The 21,304-nt window shown below is 41.2% G+C and overlaps 1 protein-coding gene across 2 annotated transcripts in view; it reads right to left on the bottom strand.

Annotated features, from left to right (window-relative positions):
• The window catches only part of GXYLT1 (glucoside xylosyltransferase 1), a 105,455-nt gene that overhangs the window by 73,481 nt on the left and 10,670 nt on the right, over positions 1-21,304 (bottom strand). For both annotated transcript variants that reach the window (XM_083182695.1, XM_083182697.1), the window contains 4 exons: positions 8,468-8,642; positions 5,522-5,647; positions 3,389-3,640; positions 1,167-1,290 (listed from right to left, as the gene is read on the bottom strand). In XM_083182695.1, the coding sequence (XP_083038821.1) occupies positions 1,167-1,290; positions 3,389-3,640; positions 5,522-5,647; positions 8,468-8,642 (677 nt within the window). The remainder of the gene's footprint in view (positions 1-1,166; positions 1,291-3,388; positions 3,641-5,521; positions 5,648-8,467; positions 8,643-21,304) is intronic.

Below are 21,304 nucleotides of genomic sequence, written 5' to 3'. Positions count from 1 at the left end.
GTTAAAGAAGATTAGTTCCATTTAATAAAATTATTAGCCATTAAGGGGTGTATACACGGAGCGATTTTTGCTAGTCAGTGACTTCGGACAAGCAATTTCTACTAAGCAATTTGACTAGATGCAACAGCGATTTTGTCTTTTGGGGCGATTTTGACTATACTAGAATTAACATAATGGGTTGATATTTAATTGAAGGTCGCCTAGTGAATATCTCCCTCAGCAGTGAACACCAGCGATTTTGACTAGACAGCCAGCAATCTAGTCAAAATATTCCTGACTATGTAGTCAAAATCACTTAGAAGGATCGCTCCGTGTGTACACCCCTTAAGCGATTTTGACTGCAGTCAAAATTGCTTAGAAGGTTAGTAAAGATCTCTGTCAAGGTTAGATAAATCTCCCTATAATATCGCTTAGTTAAAAAAAAAAAAGAAGGAGTTGCCAGGCAAGAATATTTTGACTAGATCTCTGGCTGTCTAGTCAAAATCGCTGGTGTTCACTGCTGAGGGAGATATTCACTAGGCGATCTGCAATGAAAACCAACCAAGTATGTTAATTCTAGTATAGTCAAAATCGCCTATAGACAAAATCGCTTAGTTAAAATCGCTTGTGCATTTAGTCAAATCGCTTAGTAAAAGTCGCTCTGCGTGTACACCCATTTACTGTAATTAGCATTTTAGAGTGAGGTGTGTTTAAGTGTGCCACTAGGTTGTATTTATAACATCAAAAACCAAATCATGTGTGTGTGATAAGACTTGTACATTTAAGTGTTGTCTAGATGATTGACTATCAATATATATCTAAATAATAGAGCCAACATTAGGGTGTGCATTGTGGGGACCAAAAAAACTTTACCAAAAGCTTCTAAAAATGAAAAGAGGTTATGTTGTCCATAGCAACCAGTCAGAAGTGGTCTATCATTTTCTAGGATGCAATAGAACAGGCCTGGGCAGCCTGTGGCTCTCCAGCTCTTGTGAAACTACAAATCCAAGCATGCCCTGCCACAGTGTCAGTATTACCTAAGAGCAATTAGAGTAATTTTCCAAAAAAGGGAATTATAAGTAACTACTAAAAGTCATGAATAACATTCCTCATCTACACAAAAGCCAAAGAAATTACAGAAACCTCACCATATTCAGACAATGTAGTGTTAGTCAGAATAACCTTACCTGGGTTGAGGGAAAAAACAATATTCAATAGATCCTGGTCCCCCCAAGTGATGTTTAACTTATACTTCTTCAGCAATGGCATAAGGATGTCCCCCCAATGCAAGGACACAGGAGTCATGTCATTCTATATATAAAAAAAACTAAATGTCAATGCATCATAAGAATATTCATTATACATGTCAAAAAGTTGTACATGTCTGAAATTAAATAAAAAAAAAAAATTACAATAGGAGTTACAATTGTATTATTAATTTAATACAACTTAATTACTTTAATAAAAGTCATGATTTATGTGTGTAGATTAATGGCTACTCTTCTATAACCTGCAGTAGAATACGTTCTAAAACTAAGGTCATAGAGAAATACACACACACTTCGTAACACATTTTAATTGCAGAACTGTTGTCTGTTCTAGTTTTTATTCTGGTAATTTACAAATATAAATCAATAGAAAAACATGGTATCAAATAAAAAAGCGTCTGGAAGTCTCATAGCACCACCTTTTGGTCTCTACAAAAAATTTAAGACCTCACACTATGATGGTATTTGTATTTCCCAGCTCAAGCCTCTAATTTCGCCACGAAGACCCGGTCATGGCTAACACACCTTAATTACTATGAAAATATCTAAGTAGCCTGTAAAATCACCCTCCCCTGTATCATCCCCCAGAATACAATTGCCAGGAGAGGCCACGGGTGAGTGAGGAACATTGACACATTGATATAACCCCTTTATTCCAATTTTGGTTAAAAAAAAAAAAAAGATGCTGCAAGCGCAGGACACAAATATTTGCTAGGGTGCCGTATAAATAGTAATGTGGCGATGCCCACAGCACTATGTACATACAAGCTACTCCCCTAAGGGAAACCAGCACTCACCAGACTTATGTAGATAATGTTCATCAGGGTCAATATCCAGTTTTAATGGTGTAGTACTGGGGTAGCCAACCCTAGTCCTCGAGAGCTACCAACAGTGCATGTTTTGCAGGTCTCCTCACAGAATCACAAGTGAGGTAATTAGCTCCATCTGTGTATCTTTTGAAATGTGTCAGTGATTAATGATTGCAGCTGTGCAGCAGCTAGGTTGTCTGGAAAATGTGCACTGTTGGTAGCTCTCGAGGGCTAGGGTTGGCTACCACTGGTGTAGTATATAGCCTGCCAACGTTTCAGTCCCTTAAGACCTCTCAAGGCAGCACACAACAGCATCAAGTACAACAGGTAACCAGGTATGTGGGAGGTCCCAGTTTCCTACCCCATACCTGGTTACCTGTTGTACTTGATGCTGTTGTGTGCTGCCTAGAGAGAGGTCTTAATGGACCGAAATACCCCTCCTCCCTGCCTGGGGTATCGCTGCTGGCTCATGTACCATTGTTACAGATACACTAAAGAGAATTTAAGGCTGTGGTAAGGCTGAAACCCATTTAGCAACACTACAAATTGGAGCTATAGTCCTTCTTATATTCCACAGTCCCCATAATGAAATACAGAAAATATGTCAACATACCAGTTATGGACAAGGAACTTGCCTGCTTTTTTGAGCGCTGCCACTTCTACCCCCCCCCCCCCCCCCCCGTCCAAATTCCAGAACTGGCCACGAGACGCAAGCTATCTGAATTTCAATATTTGACATGCTCACTTATACACCAGCAAGCCGGGTCACACACAGGATTTTGGACGGTGATCCAAGCTGGGTGCGACCCCTTTTAGACCAGCATCCTGACCCGGCATAATGCCAGGCAGTTGATGTTACCATAGGCGGGGCCTGAGCCGCTGCTAGGAGATGGGGGCATCTCCAAGCGCCATGTTTTCTATTGCAGTGAACATGTCCCATCGACCCGGGTTACCCGTTTACTCTGCACATCGATTCAGGTTCAACCCTGAGCACTTGCCGGGTTGAAGTCCCAGGTCATGACCGTTTACACCACCTGCAACCCTGGGATCTTGCACACTCCTGTGCAAAAACCCGGGTTTGCAGGGCTGGTGTAAAAGTAGTATAACATGCCATATAAGATGTATTGTTGCTGCACTCATTTTATCTCATTTTCTATTCCAGGTAATGAAAGCAGAATACATACTTGCTAGACTGAATTTACAGTATAATATGCTTTATCAATTTGTCTAACAATGTCCACGAATGAAAAATAATTTGGATTTAATTGATGTATAAAGTACAAATTAAACTTTTCAGAATAGCTAGAAGTCTAAAAATTACCATTCACTTGCCTTAAAGCGTTTGTTTCTTATACGGGTCATATTCATTAACATAACACCAGAATTAATGCCAGTCTTTCCATAGTAGGGGTGCCGGGCAAAGCAGTTATACCACCCTATGCGTGGTTCTTCATGCTCTGGGGCCATAGCAGCAATCTGAGAAGAATTAAACTGACCGAGAAAGGACCAAATATCATCCACTGGACGTAAAAACAAGATGTCGGTGTCAACATACAACAAGGAGTCCACATCTTTGAGTATTAACTGCAAAGAAGAGAGTTCATTCCTTAGTTAGAAATAGCCATATTTAACTTTACCAAAGGTTACATTAATGTTCTGCACATTTGCTTCCATTCTTGATTTAAGCACAACTACACTTATTCTTTGTAGTCCTCTGCATTCTAACCTATGAAACACTAAATTGACGTAGAAACAAATGAAATTATTCATTAAAAAACACTGTTGCTGTGTCACAAGCAGACTTCACGGGAGGTCAGTATAAAAACACTGCAACTTAATGGCATGTATTCAATGCTCCTATGTCGCCGTAAAAAACGGTGAGTCTGCATGTTTTTTGGAGAGTGGTGAACTTTTCTCTCCTATTTTGTGCTTCACTGTATTCAGCTCTGTTGCTTCTCCAAAAATATTTTGCGAAGCTAACTCAGTTCACCCTTCACTTCTCACCATTTCTGTTCAATGGGGATTTTAGTGTCTCTCTCCAAAAGTGTATTCAATGCACAAATTGCGAGTCCTGCTGGTATCTCTTTTTACAGCAGTTCTCCATTTTTCCCTCGGCATCTTTTTTAGGTGAACTGTAGGACTATCTTTGTTAAAGTTGTTATTTTTTTTGTTTTTTAAGGCTTATAAATTAAAAAAAATGTACTCTAATGTATTTATTGCAAGTGCCATAATGCTGTACTTCTATATTAATTTATTTGGAATTTAATAAGTTATTTTAATGGTATCCAATAAGAAATCAGTAATGCTCCTAGTTATCAGTAATGCTCCTAGTAATCAGTATTCAGTAATGCTCCTAGTTAAACCAAGGCAGGGAAGCTCAGGGAGACCCCCCCCCCCCCCTCCCTAACATAAAACCACAATTTAGGGGTGTATTAAAAAAAAAAAAACTAAACCAAAGCCCCCAAAAAGGCATTTAAAAAGGCTAACAATTACAAAATAAATTAAATTAAAAACCCAGGGCACTGAAACCACGGCCAAAGCACAACACAATAATAAGAATAAATGAGGACAAAATACACAGCACCAGTCTGCAGCCACAAACCCAATTAAAATTGTCACACAGCCATGTGTTGTAATAAAAACACTGCACAAAACACTAACCTTAAACCTGTTCAGAAGCCGAGATCCACAGATCCCCCGAACACACTGCTCAAACACAAGTCAAGTCTGCACACCTCACGTGGAGAGCAGGAGAAACCTGATCTCTCCTGCTACAGCTCACCCTTTTCCCCTCGCATAATTATGCAGAGTTCGCAAAAAGGGATGGTGAGCTGCAGAAGCGTTGAATAAGGAGACAGACAGAAAGGAGGAGATGATTAAAAGTGGTGAGTGCTTCAGCGAGGTCACGGTGACATGCACCAGCGAACAGTGAGCCTGACTCGCAAAAAGCATTGAATACATGCCAATGACTTTACATCCAAGGTAGTTACTTTGGAACAGGTCTGTATGGTAAGGATTGGACTGTAATGGGCACTAGGCTGATGTACTGTGCATGAGATTGAAAATGCTGTAACAGAGGGCAATGGTGTTCATCCAATTCTGTGTGATGTACACATCACCTGTATATACAGTAGTCAACAGTCAGCATCAATGGTCACAACCGCACATCAAGAGGGTATATTTTTTTGTTAGTCAGTCCCTGTATTTGTTTTTCCATACTCAGTTTTATTATGTATGTATGGATGTGTTCCTGTAATTACAGGAGTTACCAATCTTAGTTTCTGGGCGCCAATGGACCTAAAATTGTCCCTGACGGCAGAATGCAAACTGAGAGCTCACTCAACTATTACCCTAGCACAACGTTCTGCATATACTCTATCTCCCAAATTTTACATAGCTATATAAATTGACACACAATATGTATTAAGATGGCATACAGATATATGTAACTGAACAGTACTTTACCGGCAAAAACAACCTCTGTGATGCACAGGGCTTGAAGAGTTTCCTCCACTCTGCTGCATTCTCCATAGGAAATAATATAGGGTACAATGTGTACTTAAACTTCTGTTGAAATTCCCAACTGCTGAGCTGTAAAAGATGGTAGATTATTTTGGTTACAAAGTTGTTTAACTATATAATACATCTCTTCTCACTTCACAATTGTATAAAATGCAGTTATTAAAGGAACATGGTGCTCTGAAGTGACTCTGTATATAGCATATTACCTCATTATTTCAGCATGAGCAGAGCTCTACAATGGGTACCCATTTTTTTTGGGGGGGGGATATCTCTGAATTCTATTATCATGTAGTGTTCAAGATTGGTTACTAATATCATTGAGCTGGGGGTAACAACGTCTCTTATTAACTATGTAGTCTTGCCTAGTAAGTCTACTGTTCTATTCGATTTACACTACACGGGAGAGCACAGCAGTATTGAATCAGCATTGAGTGTTACAAAAAAAACATTCAGGGGGAAATTTACTAAAGGAAATTTGTAAAGAATAGGTGTATTTGTATCCAGAAATACACCTTTTTTTGACATTTACTATCCCGAAAATACGGCAATTCGTATTCGTATTGATAGCACATCAATACGACTACGAATTGCCGTATTTTCGGGATAGTAAATGTAAAAAATAAGTGTATTTCTGGATACAAATACACCTATTTTCATACAAATTCCCTTTAGTAAATTTCCCCCTCAATGTCAAATGGATCTGAACTGCCGTATATACTCGAGTATAAGTCGACCCGAATATAAGCCGAGGCACCTAATTTTACCACAAAAAACTGGGAAAACTTATTGACTCAAGTATAAGCCTAGGGTGGGAAATGCCGCAGCTACTGGTAAATTTATTTGACACATCAGTAGGTTAAATGTTTCTGATTATTTATTTTACAGAAACACAGTAAACAAGCTAGCTCTTTCAGTGGAAAAGAGGGTCAACCAAAACAATTGGAGATTTATTAAGCTTGGTGTAGTGATAATGTGGCTGGTACTTTATCACCGACCAATCAGCTCCTAACGATCATATTTCAAACCCAGCCTGTAACTTGGCAGTTAGTAGCTGATTGGCTGGTGAAAAATTACCAGCCACCTTTTCAGTTCACTGGGCTTTATAAATCTGCCCCTGTGGACAGTCTGCTATATTTTATTTTCTTGGACACAAATCTTTATTTAAAATAAACTTACTTTTTTAAATATACCCCTGCACTTCAGTTAAGGAAGGTGGCTGGCTGCACTGGCACACTTCACGGAGTCACGAGCAACAAATCTCAGACTCCGCAAAGGCCCATGGGAAGAGCTGCTCTCTCTGGGCATGCTCAGCAGCACTCTTTAAGGACCGGCAGCCATCTTTGACAGTGGCAGCCAGCCTCCTCGCATCCACTGTAAGTACACTAGTACAGGCTGGACGCTGCACAGAATAAATATGATAGTGTGGTACTGTATTGCGCGGTCAGCTCAGTCATATGCTGAGCCTCTGCAGCGGGTACCTTCAGAGGGACAGGCGGCAGGACGCTGCACATAATAAATATGCTGGTGTAACGCTGGAGCGGGTACATGCAGAGGGACAGGCGGCTGGACGCTGCGCAGAATACATATGCTGGACTGACGATGCGGCCGACCGCTGGCAGAGCTCACATACTGTAGCTACGGCAAACCGGATTACAAACACAGTGTGCAGACTGCAGAGACGCGCTGCGTGGCAAGTCTGCACACTGTGCTTGTAATCCGGTTTGCCGTAGCTACAGTATGTGAGCTCTGCCAGCGGTCGGCCGCATCGTCACTCCAGCATATGTATTCTGCACAGCGTCCAGCCGCCTGTCCCTCTGCATGTACCCGCTCCAGCGTTACACCAGCATATTTATTATGTGCAGCGTCCTGCCGCCTGTCCCTCTGAATGTACCCGCTCCAGCGCTCCCTCGCGCTGCAGAGGCTCAGCTTATGTCTGAGCTGACCTTATGTCTGTTTTCTGTCTTAACCCACCACTGTCTGTGACCCTCAGCCGGCCCCTAGGCATTCCAGATGCCCCAGGCAAATGCCTGCCCAGACCCACACTCGAGTATAAGCCGAGTAGGGCTTTTTCAGCCAAAAAAAAGGGCTGAAAAACTCGGCTTATACTCGAGTATATACGGTATATAGTCAATATCGAAGGAAAAAATGTCTCACCATGTGTACACACTATTAGAGTTCTCTGCCTTGGCAAAGAAGACATTATGCAGTATATTCAAATGATGTCGAGACTGCAGTCTTGCCAAAAGATGGCAGTTTGACCATGTTTTGGCCATGTTCCAGTAATCTCAATCAAACATGAAAAGATTTTGGATTGAGGCAGGGAGGACGGCGCCAGATGAGCAGCAGCAGCTTACACTGGGCCATTCTCCTGTCTGCTGCCTCCTGCACCGCTTTCCGGCTCCCATACCCTCCCGATGTGCTCAACTGTTCTGCCGCCATGCCGGGTGAGAGAAGCCTCCCGCCACCACTCGGGCGATCATGCCACCTTCCTCCGCTGCGCTCACCCGGTCCCCATGCTGGCTGGGTGAGCATCAATCAGCGGCCAAATCAAACATCCGGATTTGGCCGCTTCAATGAATAATGGATGCAGGGTCCATTCTGTCAAAAGAATATCGGAATGGATTTGACATTTTTTATTTGAATTTATATAACAAATATGAGTGACTTGGCATTTTCAGCGCATATTTTGAACATCTCTCACAGAGATGTTGCCACTCAAAGCATACCAGTAAACAGCCTACTTTTTGGACACCATAATGGTTTGCTAGCAAGTCCCTGTGTACTTACAAAAGAGGGTTTTTTTTACATTTTCTGAAGCTCTCAGCAGGAAATTGTGATAGGAAGAAATATTTTAATTTTAAAATAACAGCACACCTATAACTAACTTACAATTGTGTTGAAGTCATTGTGCAAAGGCTCTTCCGCAAAAACGTGAAAGTGAAGAAGTTTTCTACTAAAAAGAAGTGCAGATTTCAGCATTGTAATAGTCTCTTCCAGTCGATCTCCACAAGCCACAACAGCCAAGTGCATGGGACCCAAGTCATGTTTCACAGAAAGATCGTACCTGCAAGAGAAAGCCTTATATTTCTGACAAATGTACACAGGATTTACATTTCAGCATCTTTGAAAATGGCTTCAGACACTGAACCTGATTCAGAGATGGACGGAATTACAGAGCAGCTCACAAGCCTCCGAACCAGGGGTATCTGGGAGCAAACTCTCATATCCTGCACATGTGCAGCCCTTTTACCATCGGAGATGTACGCTAACTATCAGGTTTATCTTACATCTTGGAATTAGGCCCACTGTGTCAGAATAACACATCTATTACTATTACTGGGGAGAAGAGATGCTCTTTTATTGAGTTCACTGCTATTGTGCAGAAGCGCATCTGAATATTATTGCTCAAAATCTTAAAAATATGTTGAGTTATGTCCAGAGTTTGTGACATTTTCAAATATTTTCCAAATAACTTTCTCTTAATCAAGGATGGGCGCAAAATGCAAATAAACAAGCTGCTTCTCTCTTGCTGGGCAACCTGCTGCAATGTTAGATTATACCAAAATGTCATGAGAAAGACTCACATTGGCGACTTCATTAAGGCCAAAATTGTCAGAGAGGGTCCCACTCTGGCCAGACAGCCCATCTCTCTTATTACCTGCTTGTTCCCCGATCCAAGGTCCTGCTCTGAGGACAACAGTGTCTACTTGCCCTGAAGGTCACAATCTGCCTACACCACATTCTGTTCTTTAGAATGACTAACCGTTCATATACATCACTACTATTAAACTCGCTGTGCTATGGACAAGGGGTGGCCTGGAATTTAGCCACCTTGATAGTAGGCAGCAGTATCTTACATTTTGCAGGATACCAATTAGACCCCACTGAGTTGTTTTTAACTTAATGGGCATGAACATTTTCAAGAGACAGATATATATATATATATATATATATATATATATATATATATATATATATAAAAAACCTTGGACATTTGTATGCGTTTCCAATTTAACAGGCTGGTGAAATTTATTCCTAGTAGTCCTTTCTTGGTTTTAATGAATGCACTTAATCACCATAAAAAAAAAAAAAATTATATATATATATATATATATATATATATATATATATATATATATATATATATAGATAGATAGATATATAGATATGACGAACCCATTCTTTCATCATATAAAAATGTTCAAAAGATACATTGACGATGTGCTAATAATTTGGGGGGGGGACCCCAATTGAATTTGGTGATTTTGTCAAGTATCTTCATGAAAATGATATGAATTTAAGATTTACGTCCAACTTTCAAAAAGAGAAGATAGAATTTCTCGATTTAGTCCTTGACACCTCAAAATGTGATTCTGAGAATAAACAGATTAATACATACACATATATTAAAAGTGTTGACAGTAACAGCTATGTCCACTTTGAGAGCTGCCATTTGGACAAATGGAAGACCAACATACCATTTTCTCAGTTTGTCAGATTAAGGCGTAACTGCCAAGAAGACACAAAGTTTTTTGAGCAGAGTGAGATATATGGCAAAAGATTCGAGGAAAAGAAGTATCCAGAAAAACTAATTAAAGACAGTGTAGTTAGAGCAAATAACATCCCAAGAAAAGAGTTACTAAAGTATAAGAAAAGGGAGCCCTTGTTTTCAAATGACGATTTTTTTGTACCCTTTGTAACCAAATATAATGATAGAAGTGGTGAAATTAAAGGGATTCTTAAAAAACATTGGGGCATTCTATCTCTTGATCCGATCCTTGGGAAAGTAATACCATCACAACCCCAAGTGATCTTCAAAAGAGCCCAAACATTAAAATCAAGATTAGCACCAAGTTTTCTTCCAGCACCTGTCAATGATGCCACATGGTTAGGATCATCAAAGGGATTTTTTCCATGCTCCAGATGCTCAGTATGCCAATTTGCTAGTAAGGAAAGACTCACCTTCAAAAATCAAATTGATAATAAGAGCTATCAAATTAAAAGTCTAATGAATTGTCAGACTTGTAGCGTAATATATATGCTAGAATGTGAATGTGGAGCCAAATATGTTGGAAAGACGAAGAGAAATTTAAAACTACGTGTCTTGGAACATAAAAGAAGCATTGTAAATAAAGATTTAAATTCAAGCGTGGCACGCCATTTTCTGAAATGTCAAAAATCTAGTTTAAAGAATTTTTCCTTTAAAGGAATCGAACATGTTAAACTTGATGAGAGAAGGGGAAATCTCCAGATAAAATTGGCAAAAAGGGAAACCTGGTGGATATACCAGTTAGGTACAATGGGTCAAGGAGGCCTAAATGAAAATTGTGATATTGTACCCTTTTTGTAAAGGTCGGAATGATGGACCCCAACTGATGGTGATAGGTATCTGGATGGGGGGGATCAGCAGTTGTTGGATGGAAACATCCCTGCTGGTTCCTAGATAACTCATCTTTGATGCCGTCACCAAAAGGTGTCTGGTCATGACGGACCTTATAGCTGAATATTATCAACAAATAAGGAATGTATAATATGAATAACTGTATTTTTCCCTTTCTTCATAGATCCATATTATTTTCCTCACATTTTTTTCCCATTTTTCTCATTATTTAATTTTCCTCATATTTTTGCTCTTAAAATATATATGTGGTAATAATATATGTAGGAGAATGTATTTTCCTATATGTATGTTCTATTGTAATCTATTCAATCCTTGTCCTCTTTGGTGTATAATATATGCAACTATACACATATTCTATATTTTTATATTTTTATATATATTTTTATCTATGTTTGTAATTATGTAAATATCAATTTGACTATATGTCCAGAATAAGAAACCAGTTTTTCATGATAAAGAAATTAGGTGACTATACCTTTAAGATAGACATTGAACCACCCTTGTAACTGCTAGATGAATTAACGTGACATATGAAATTGTATGAAGATTCACTATTTTTGTATTTTTTGTATTTTTATATAGTATTCTGTATTTTATATGTGTTGTTTTATGAAATTATGTATATATAATGTAATGATCGATGTATATTACAAGTATTGGTGCAATAGTTAAATAGCTAAAGGATGCTGCCTAATTGAAATGCCGTGCTAGAAACAAATAGTCTATATATGAACCTTTTAAAAAATGGCTGCCACGTTGATTGGGGACAAAATCACCCACAAAATGGCCGCCGTTACTATTACTATATATACTATACTAACGTAACAATTAATGCAAGTAGTATGTCTAGCCTCTAGTGAGAGAAAGAACACCCGGCACTCCCATAAGGCAATGCTCCTAATGACGCGATATTAACAAGCACCAATCAGTACTGCTATAAATATGTACGAGGTCTGTGACTTAAACACACCCACTGACGAAGTCCCTATAGGACGAAACGCGTTTGGGCGGAACTGAGAGGACGCTGGCTGTGACGCGGTGACGCTGTGACGCAGCGGGGTCCAGGAGCAAGGCTGACGAGAAAAAACGTGTTTGCTACCAATGCGGTGATATACCTGTCATATCATGTTTTATGCGCAAATTGTGTTATAGTGATATAGCACATCTATTCTTGTGAGTGATTTTATCTATCAGTAAAGGATTGTTGTTTTAAAACCTAAAATACTACACTATGGTGCGCCTCCTTTCTTTCTTTTCGAGAGATAGAGATATATATATATATCTCTATCTATCTATCTATATATAGAGAGATAGAGATATATATATCTCTATCTAGAGAGAGAGAGAGAGAGAGAGAGAGAGAGAGAGAGAGAGAGAGAGAGAGAGAGAGAGAGAGAGAGAGAGAGAGAGAGAGAGAGAGAGAGAGAGATATATATATATATATATATATATATATATATATAGATATATAGAGAGAGAGATATATAGATATATAGATATATATATATATATATATATATATATATATATATATATATATATATATATATATATATATATATATATATATATATATATAGATAGATATATATATATATATAGATATATAGATAGATATATATATATATATATATATATATATATATAGATATATATATAGATATATATAGATATATATATATATAGATATAGATATATATAGATATATATAGATATATATATAGATATATATAGCACGGGGGTGAGAGCGGCACTCGCAGCATAAAGATACACCATAAACTTATTTGGTTCAATCAGCGACGTTTCAACGTCTTTTATTAGACGTTTTCTTCAGGCTAATGCATATAAAAAATGACACTTACTTTATACACCACTGTGCTCAACGTGAACTCCCGCCGTCCGGATACCGGGCGCGCTGGGAATGACGTCACAAATGTGCTACCATCACCATGGAAACTTATAACACAAAAACAAATACAACAGACAATGAATGAAATATATAGAGAGAATAGACAGAACATGCAGGTATTGCTGATTACTTGTATCCGTGCAATGCAAAAAATTATGTACTAATACTTTAAACAATTGATCACGTATATAACTGAACAAAAGCACACAGTATCGGAAAAGTTCGCAATCTTAATATCAGAAAAATTCGCAATCTTAAAATTAAGTATCATGTTCTAGTAAGACAGCTAATCCCGGCCAGTTCATTTAATCCCCTAGGTGCAAGGGTGTCTAAACGGTGTATCCACCGGGTTTCGCATTTTAATAACTGGAGACCCCGATTCCCCCCACGCATATTCAAGCGGATGTGGTCAATCATCCTATACCTTAAGGAAGGCAAGGTGTGTTGTCTAGCAACAAAATGTTTAGGGACCGGGAGATCACATTTGCCACCCGCAAGCGCAGCCCGGATAGTTGACCTATGGGTGGTGATCCGTTCTTTAAAACTTCTCTCGGTCTTGCCAATATATGACAAGCCGCAGGGACAAATCAACTGATAAACAACAAATTTAGTTTGACATGATAACGTGTGGCGGATGGTATACTTGGTGCCACGATGAGGGTGATAAAATATGTTACCTGGGATCATGCATGCACACACGGTGCAAGTGCATCGTATGCAACCTCTGGGAGGAGGTTTAACAGGTAAATTATATCCAGCGATATCTGTTTTAACCAAAATATCACGAAAATTGGGGCCCCGTTTGTAGCAGGCCATCAACCTCGTATCTGAGATGTTAATACTAGGGTCCGTTTTAACGATTGGCCATAATTTTTTGGATACTTTATTAATGACAGGGCTCTCTTTGGAAAATTTAGTTACCCACGGGATAATATTTGGAGCGGGAGCTTGGATCTTAGGGGCTAGCAGTTGATCACGGGGGACAAGTGCTACCCGTTTTTTAGCTGTTAGCAGATCATGCAATTTGTACCCTCTAACCAGAAATTTATCGATCAACCCCTCAATCTGAGCGTCTGCTTCAGTAGGATCTGAAATGATGCGTTTAACGCGCACCATTTGTGAATACGGCAAGCCTTTAATTAGACTAGAAGGGTGACAACTGGAGCCATGAAGCAAGTTATTTCTATCTGTGTCTTTTTTAAATAAAGATGTAGAAATTATCCCATTTACCAAGGATATCGACACATCAAGAAAACTGATACGGTTCTGGTCATAGGACATAGTAAGTTTCACAGGACTAGTACTGGCATTGTGATTGTTAATATGCGCTATCAAATCTGAAATGGGTCCTGCCCATATCACAAAGAGATCGTCAATAAATCTTCTATATAACAAAATTCTGGCTGAAAATAACGAATCATGAAAAAATAACAATTTTTCGATGAAAAACATATAAATATTAGCATATGCCGGTGCGGCATTACTGCCCATCGAGCAACCGTTTAGCTGTAGCCAGAACTTGCCGTCATGAATAAAATAATTTTTGACAAGTACAAAATGCAGTAAAGATAGCAAAAAATCAATATCTTGACCAGAATAATCACTCTGCTGAGCTAAAAATACTCGAACAGCCTCCATACCCGCTTCATGCGGAATTATGGTATAAAGGCTCTTTACGTCCAATGTAACCAGCCAAATTTCGCCCTCCAACAAAGGCAACTCCAACAATGAAGTGAGGAATGAGGTAGTGTCCAACAAATAATATGGTTGGCGAATTATAAAAGGCTGTAAAACTGCATCAATATACACCGATGCGTGCTGTGACAGAGATTGCCTGGCGGCGATGATCGGCCGGCCCGGTGGTTGGGACAATGATTTATGGATTTTAGGGATGCTATAAATAATAGGTACAACCGGATAAGCGGGGATCAATGCAGTCATCAATGTTGGTTCAATAATGTTAGTGTCGACAGCTCTTTTAAGAAGTGTATACAGCTCTTTTCGAAATTCTGAGGTAGGGTCATACATCAGTCTTTTGTACGTGGCAGCATCCGAAAGCTGCTGGTCAAGTTCAGTCTTGTAATAATGGAAGTCCATAATGACAAGGGCCCCACCCATCCAGCACTCCAACTTATCAGCGGCTGAGCGCAAAATTCTCAAACAACTAGCTGACAACAAAGAGTTGATTTTTCGACCTGCGGATAAGGGAGGGGCCCTTGTCATTAACATTATTGAACCAACATTGATGACTGCATTGATCCCCGCTTATCCGGTTGTACCTATTATTTATAGCATCCCTAAAATCCATAAATCATTGTCCCAACCACCGGGCCGGCCGATCATCGCCGCCAGGCAATCTCTGTCACAGCACGCATCGGTGTATATTGATGCAGTTTTACAGCCTTTTATAATTCGCCAACCATATTATTTGTTGGACACTACCTCATTCCTCACTTCATTGTTGGAGTTGCCTTTGTTGGAGGGCGAAATTTGGCTGGTTACATTGGACGTAAAGAGCCTTTATACCATAATTCCGCATGAAGCGGGTATGGAGGCTGTTCGAGTATTTTTAGCTCAGCAGAGTGATTATTCTGGTCCAGATATTGATTTTTTGCTATCTTTACTGCATTTTGTACTTGTCAAAAGAGTCGAATTATACTCACCGATAATTCCTTTTTCTTCCTAGAGATCCCATGGCAGCCATAACATTGGGATGTTCCCTTCCCCCATAGAATTAGACAGGATACTTTTTCTCTAGGACCGCCCACCTTGGGGTATAATAGCCTCCTCTTCCCCCTCCTCCATGTCTTTTCTTGTCTCCGAATATGTCCTGGAGAAAAATACATAACACAGGGAGGGCAAACCAGTGGCTGCCATGGGATCTCTAGGAAGAAAAAGGAATTATCGGTGAGTATAATTCGACTCTTTCTTCTACGATCCCCATGGCAGCCATAACATTGGGACATACCCAAGTAAACACACGGGAGGGCAAGATACTGCATGAAATATTTTATATATATATATAATCATTTACCCGTAAGGGCTTCTTGTAACACATGCGTCCCAAAGTGGGCAGTAGAAACATTGAGTGAGTAATGGTTTGAGAAAGTATGAATGGAAGACCATGTTGCTGCCTTACAGATCTCAGCTGTTGACGCCTTCGCCTTATTCGCCCATGAGGTAGACACTGCCCGAGTAGAGTGTGCCTGTACTATAGAAGGTGGTGCCTTGCCTTCTTTCTTATAAGCGAATAAGATGGTCTCTCTAATCCACCGAGAAATGGTCTGCTTTACAGGTGCTTTACCCTTTTTTAATCCTTCTGGAATCACGAACAGGTGTTTCGTTAACCTGAAAGGCTTCGTTCTCTCCAGATACAACGTTATTCCTCTCACCAGGTCCAACGTGTGCCACGCCTCTTCTTCTCTATCTTTAGGCTGAGGATAGAAATCAGGTAAGGTTATTTCTTGGTTCAGATGAAAAGCTGACACTACTTTGGGAACGAAGTCTGGATGTGTCCGTAATACAACCCTATTAGGGAAGATTATCAAGTACGGTTCCTCCATCCATAGTGCCTGGAGCTCACTGACCCGTCGTGCTGAAGTCACAGCTACTAGGAATACCACTTTCCAAGTTAGATACTTTAGCGGGCAGTCTTCAAGCGGTTCAAAAGGATCCTTTGTTAACACCGTCAGAAGCAGATTTAGATCCCAGGGGGCGACAATTGATTTTATCGGTGGCCTGATCCTCTTCATTGCCCTACCGAACCTTTTAACAATTCTCTCCTCTGCTAGAGGTCTGTCCAGTAACACACTTAATGCCGATATCTGTGCCTTAATTGTCGCTGTGGCTAAACCCATCTGGAAGCCCTCAAACAAGAACTGTAATACTTGTTCCGTAGGAATGTCCACCCAGTTATCTTTGAACTGCCCCCAACTGATAAACTTATACCAGGTTTTATAGTAGGCCTCCGATGAAACCTTCTTCCTGGCCCTCAGCATCATTTCAATCACTTGGGGTGATAAATTGTGTCTCTTTAGAATCTGCCGCTCAATTTCCACGCCTCTAGTTGTAAACTCGCCGGCTCTGGGTGCAGCATAGGCCCTTGATGAAGAAGGTCCCGCCTGCTGGGCAGCTGCCACGGTCCCTGTATCGCCATCCTTAAGACATTGGAAAACCAGGCTCTTCTTGGCCAATGTGGAAGAATTATCAGCACTATTACTTGGTCTTCCCTGATCTTTTTCAATACCTTGGTTATCATTGGGAATGGCGGGAACAGGTATCCCAGTTCGAATGCCCACTTGATTGAGAAAGTGTCTAACGTCTTCGCCTGTGGATGATAGTACTTTGCGTAGAATTCGCTCACCTTCCTGTTCAAATAGGTGGCCATCAGGTCCACTTCTGGTGTTCCAAAGATTCTCGTCAGCTGCAGAAAAACCTCGCTGTTCAGTTCCCATTCTCCTGGCAATACAGTCTTGCGACTCAGGTAGTCTGCTATGACATTCTTCTTGCCTGGAATATAAGTTGCCGAGATTGACCTTAGGTTGTTCTCTGACCACTTCATAATTTCTTCCGACATCCTCATCAGTTTCAGACTTCTGGTCCCGCCCTGATGGTTTATGTGAGCGACTACAGTCACGTTGTCGGACATAATCTTCAGATGGGTGCCCTGGATCATGGGTCTTAGCTGACACATAGCCTCCCAGACTGCCTGCAGTTCTCTGAGATTGGAAGAGTTCTTTGCTTCTTCCTTGGACCAAGTTCCCTGGACCGACGTATTTTTGAGGTGACCTCCCCACCCCACTAAGCTGGCGTCCGTAGTCAGGACCAGGAACTGTGGATTCTCCAAACTTGACACCTTGCTTTCCAAGTCTTGGATCCACCAACCCAAAGATTGTTTCACATGGCTCGATAACTTTATCGTATGGTGATCCCTTAGTCCTCTTTTTAGTAAGGGCAGAAGAAACCACTGAAGCTGTCTCGACTTCCACTGTGCCCACGGGATGACCTTTATACAGGAAACCATCATTCCTAGTAACTGTACCGCTTTTATTAGGGGAATCTTCTTCCTTTGCAGGACCTCCAGGGTTAGTTCCCTTATTTTCAAGCACCTCTCGAAAGATAGGGCTACAGAATAATTTCTGGTATCTATCCTTACCCCCAAAAAAAGAATATTTCTGGTCGGTATCAATTGACTTTTGTCTCTGTTTATGACCCATCCGTGGCTTTGCAGTGTCTCTGTGACCAGGGTCAAGCTTTGCTTCAGCTCGTCCACTGAGCTCCCAGCTATCAATAAGTCGTCCAAGTATGGCCAGATCTGGACCTTCTGCTTTCTCATCTCCGCTACCAGCGTAATCAAGACTTTGGTGAAGACTCTTGGGGATGTTCTCAACCCAAACGGGAGGCACGTGAATTGGAGATGCTGACCGGCCACATGAAATCTCAGGAACCTTCTGTGTTCCATACAAAATCGGGATATGGTAATAAGCGTCTTTGAGATCGATTGACACTAAGTACTCGCCCTGTCTTATGCCCGTCACTATGGATGATAGGCACTCCATGCGAAACTTCAATTTCTTGATAAAACAGTTCAGGTCCCTGAGATCCAGGATTGTCCTGAAACCTCCACTGCTCTTTTCTACTAAGAATAGGTTGGAGTAGAATCCCTTTTTGTGGTAAATCTCGGGTACAAACTCGACCGCTCCTTGCTTCAGTAGTTGACTTATCTTGGAGCATAAAGCTGACCTTTTTTCTTTTCCTACAGGTACTCTGGACGTCAGGAATCTGTTCTGTTGTGGAATGTTCATAAACTCGATATGATAACCCTGTTGGATTATCTTCAACACCCATTTGTCGGATATGGTACTCTCCCATTGGCTCCTGAATTGGAGGAGTCTGGCCCCTATCACTGCCTCCTGGGCATAGTCATGACCTTCCTCTATCAGGTTGAAAGCGTCCTCGAAAGGGCTGGCGGAAGGCTTGCCGTGAAGTGCTTGCTCCACCTCTCCTATAGTAGGGCCTACCCGGCCTATAACTCCTAGAGTCCCTATAGGACTGCTTGGTTGTGCTGGGGTACGGGAAGCGACTCTTCCTGTCCTGTGGGAGACGTACAGATTTTCCTCCTGACAGCCTCTGTATTATTGCGTCCAGGTTTGAGCCGAAAAGAAATTTTCCTTCAAACTGCAGAGTAGTCAGCTTGTTCTTGGAATTCGCGTCAGCGCTCCAGGGTCTTAGCCACAGGGCCCTCCTCGCGGTTACCCCTGCTGCCATAGTCTTCGCCGCAAAGGCCACTGAATCTAGGGAGGCTTCGCACAGGTAATCTATGGATTTTTGCATCACCTCCAAACTTTTCAATAAATAATGTTTAGATATTCTTTCCTCTATGTCTGTCTGTAGGTTAGTCGCCCACAGTCTCAGGGCCCTGGACACCGACGCGACTGCTACCGTAGCTTTAAGCGACCCAGCTGAAGCCGTATGAATTTTCCTAAGTCCGTTCTCAATTTTCCTATCCATTGAGTCCTTGAATGCTGCTGCATCCTCCACCGGGATAGTAGACTTGGAGGTCAGTTCTGCTACTGCAGCGTCCACCTTAGGGATAGAGCACCATCCCAGGAACTCATCATCTTTATACGGGTACATCTTCTCAATACGATTTCCCAGGGTCAGTTTCTTATCCATATTCGTCCATTCTTTGGAGATGGTATCCCTGACCATCTTGTGCACCGGGAACGTTCTTCCCTTCTTCTCCCTATCTTCGAATAGGGGGTTCTTCTCTGACGTGCCTGGTTCTTCCTTATAATTCATCGCTTTATAGATGTTTTTTAGTACATTTTCAACCAGCTCCAAATTAAAAGATCTTACATCTTCAATTTCACCTTCATCTGTAGAATCCTTTCTATCACCCTCTATCTCTTCAGCTGTATCCTCCTCCTGGCTGAACTCTGCCTGGGTTCTGGATCTTTTCTGGGTCTGTGACTGAGCAAACTCCTGCTTCGACACAAAGGACTCTTTCATCCAGTCCATGAGTTCTCTAAGAACATCCGACTTCTTCTCTTTCTTCTCTAATTTGTCCTGTCTGGTCTCACACTCTCCACACAGAGATTTCTTCTGAGCTGATGCAAATGACTTGTCACATGACATGCAGTTAGTCTGTATAAATTTCTTTTTGGCTGTTCTTTTCTTAGGAATAGCAGGTACATCCTCATCCTGTTCTATAGGCACACTACAAAAAAGAAATTACTAAGTACTATTCTGTAGTAGCGCTATAAATAAAAAGCAACTAATGCCCACAAAAACCAAGGGCTTACCTCTGAGGGGCATTATCCGGCTTCTGGGGAGAAGGCTCATCCATAATGCACACAGCAGTCAGACAGCCCGGCACTGAGATCAGTGTAAAGACGCTGTCCGTTTGCGCCCTTAAATATGGCGCCTTAACCCACTGTTCCCTGGTTCACCTTCGATCAGGATGGCCAAGCGGAACCAATATGCTTCCCCTTGTTTCCGTGGGGAAGCATTTTACCGCCCGTCCCCCGGCGTTTCGGGCGGAAGTGACGCGCGCGCACACTTCCGCCTCTTCTGCCTGATGTATCTGGAGCGTGCAGACGCGGCTTCCAGCCGGTCTGCATCCACTCCACGTGGAGCGCGCACACAGCCTCACCATGCCGCAAGGATCCCGCTGGCGTCCTGTGTCCATCTCCACAGGTACCTCCGCTCACACGTGGGACTGTCACCATTACTCACATATCGCGTATATACCGGCAGGAACCATTGCACTAACATAGCTAAAGCTAGTTAGACACTTCTTCTCCCCGGGGAGCCACCCCTTCAGCTCCATGCTGCGTGAGGTAACCCTGCTTAAAAACAAACATAACAGCCTACTCTGTCCTAACTCTAACGGAGACAGGAAAAAAGACATGGAGGAGGGGGAAGAGGAGGCTATTATACCCCAAGGTGGGCGGTCCTAGAGAAAAAGTATCCTGTCTAATTCTATGGGGGAAGGGAACATCCCAATGTTATGGCTGCCATGGGGATCGTAGAAGAAAATTATTTTATTCATGACGGCAAGTTCTGGCTACAGCTAAACGGTTGCTCGATGGGCAGTAATGCCGCACCGGCATATGCTAATATTTATATGTTTTTCATCGAAAAATTGTTATTTTTTCATGATTCGTTATTTTCAGCCAGAATTTTGTTATATAGAAGATTTATTGACGATCTCTTTGTGATATGGGCAGGACCCATTTCAGATTTGATAGCGCATATTAACAATCACAATGCCAGTACTAGTCCTGTGAAACTTACTATGTCCTATGACCAGAACCGTATCAGTTTTCTTGATGTGTCGATATCCTTGGTAAATGGGATAATTTCTACATCTTTATTTAAAAAAGACACAGATAGAAATAACTTGCTTCATGGC

The sequence above is a fragment of the Crinia signifera genome, chromosome 4 (genome assembly GCF_055691185.1).
Source record: "Crinia signifera chromosome 4, ASM5569118v1, whole genome shotgun sequence".
In the NCBI taxonomy this organism is placed as follows: domain Eukaryota; kingdom Metazoa; phylum Chordata; class Amphibia; order Anura; family Myobatrachidae; genus Crinia; species Crinia signifera.
The sequence above is the reverse complement of the archived record's forward strand: the minus strand, read 5'-3'. Positions and strand labels throughout refer to the sequence as shown.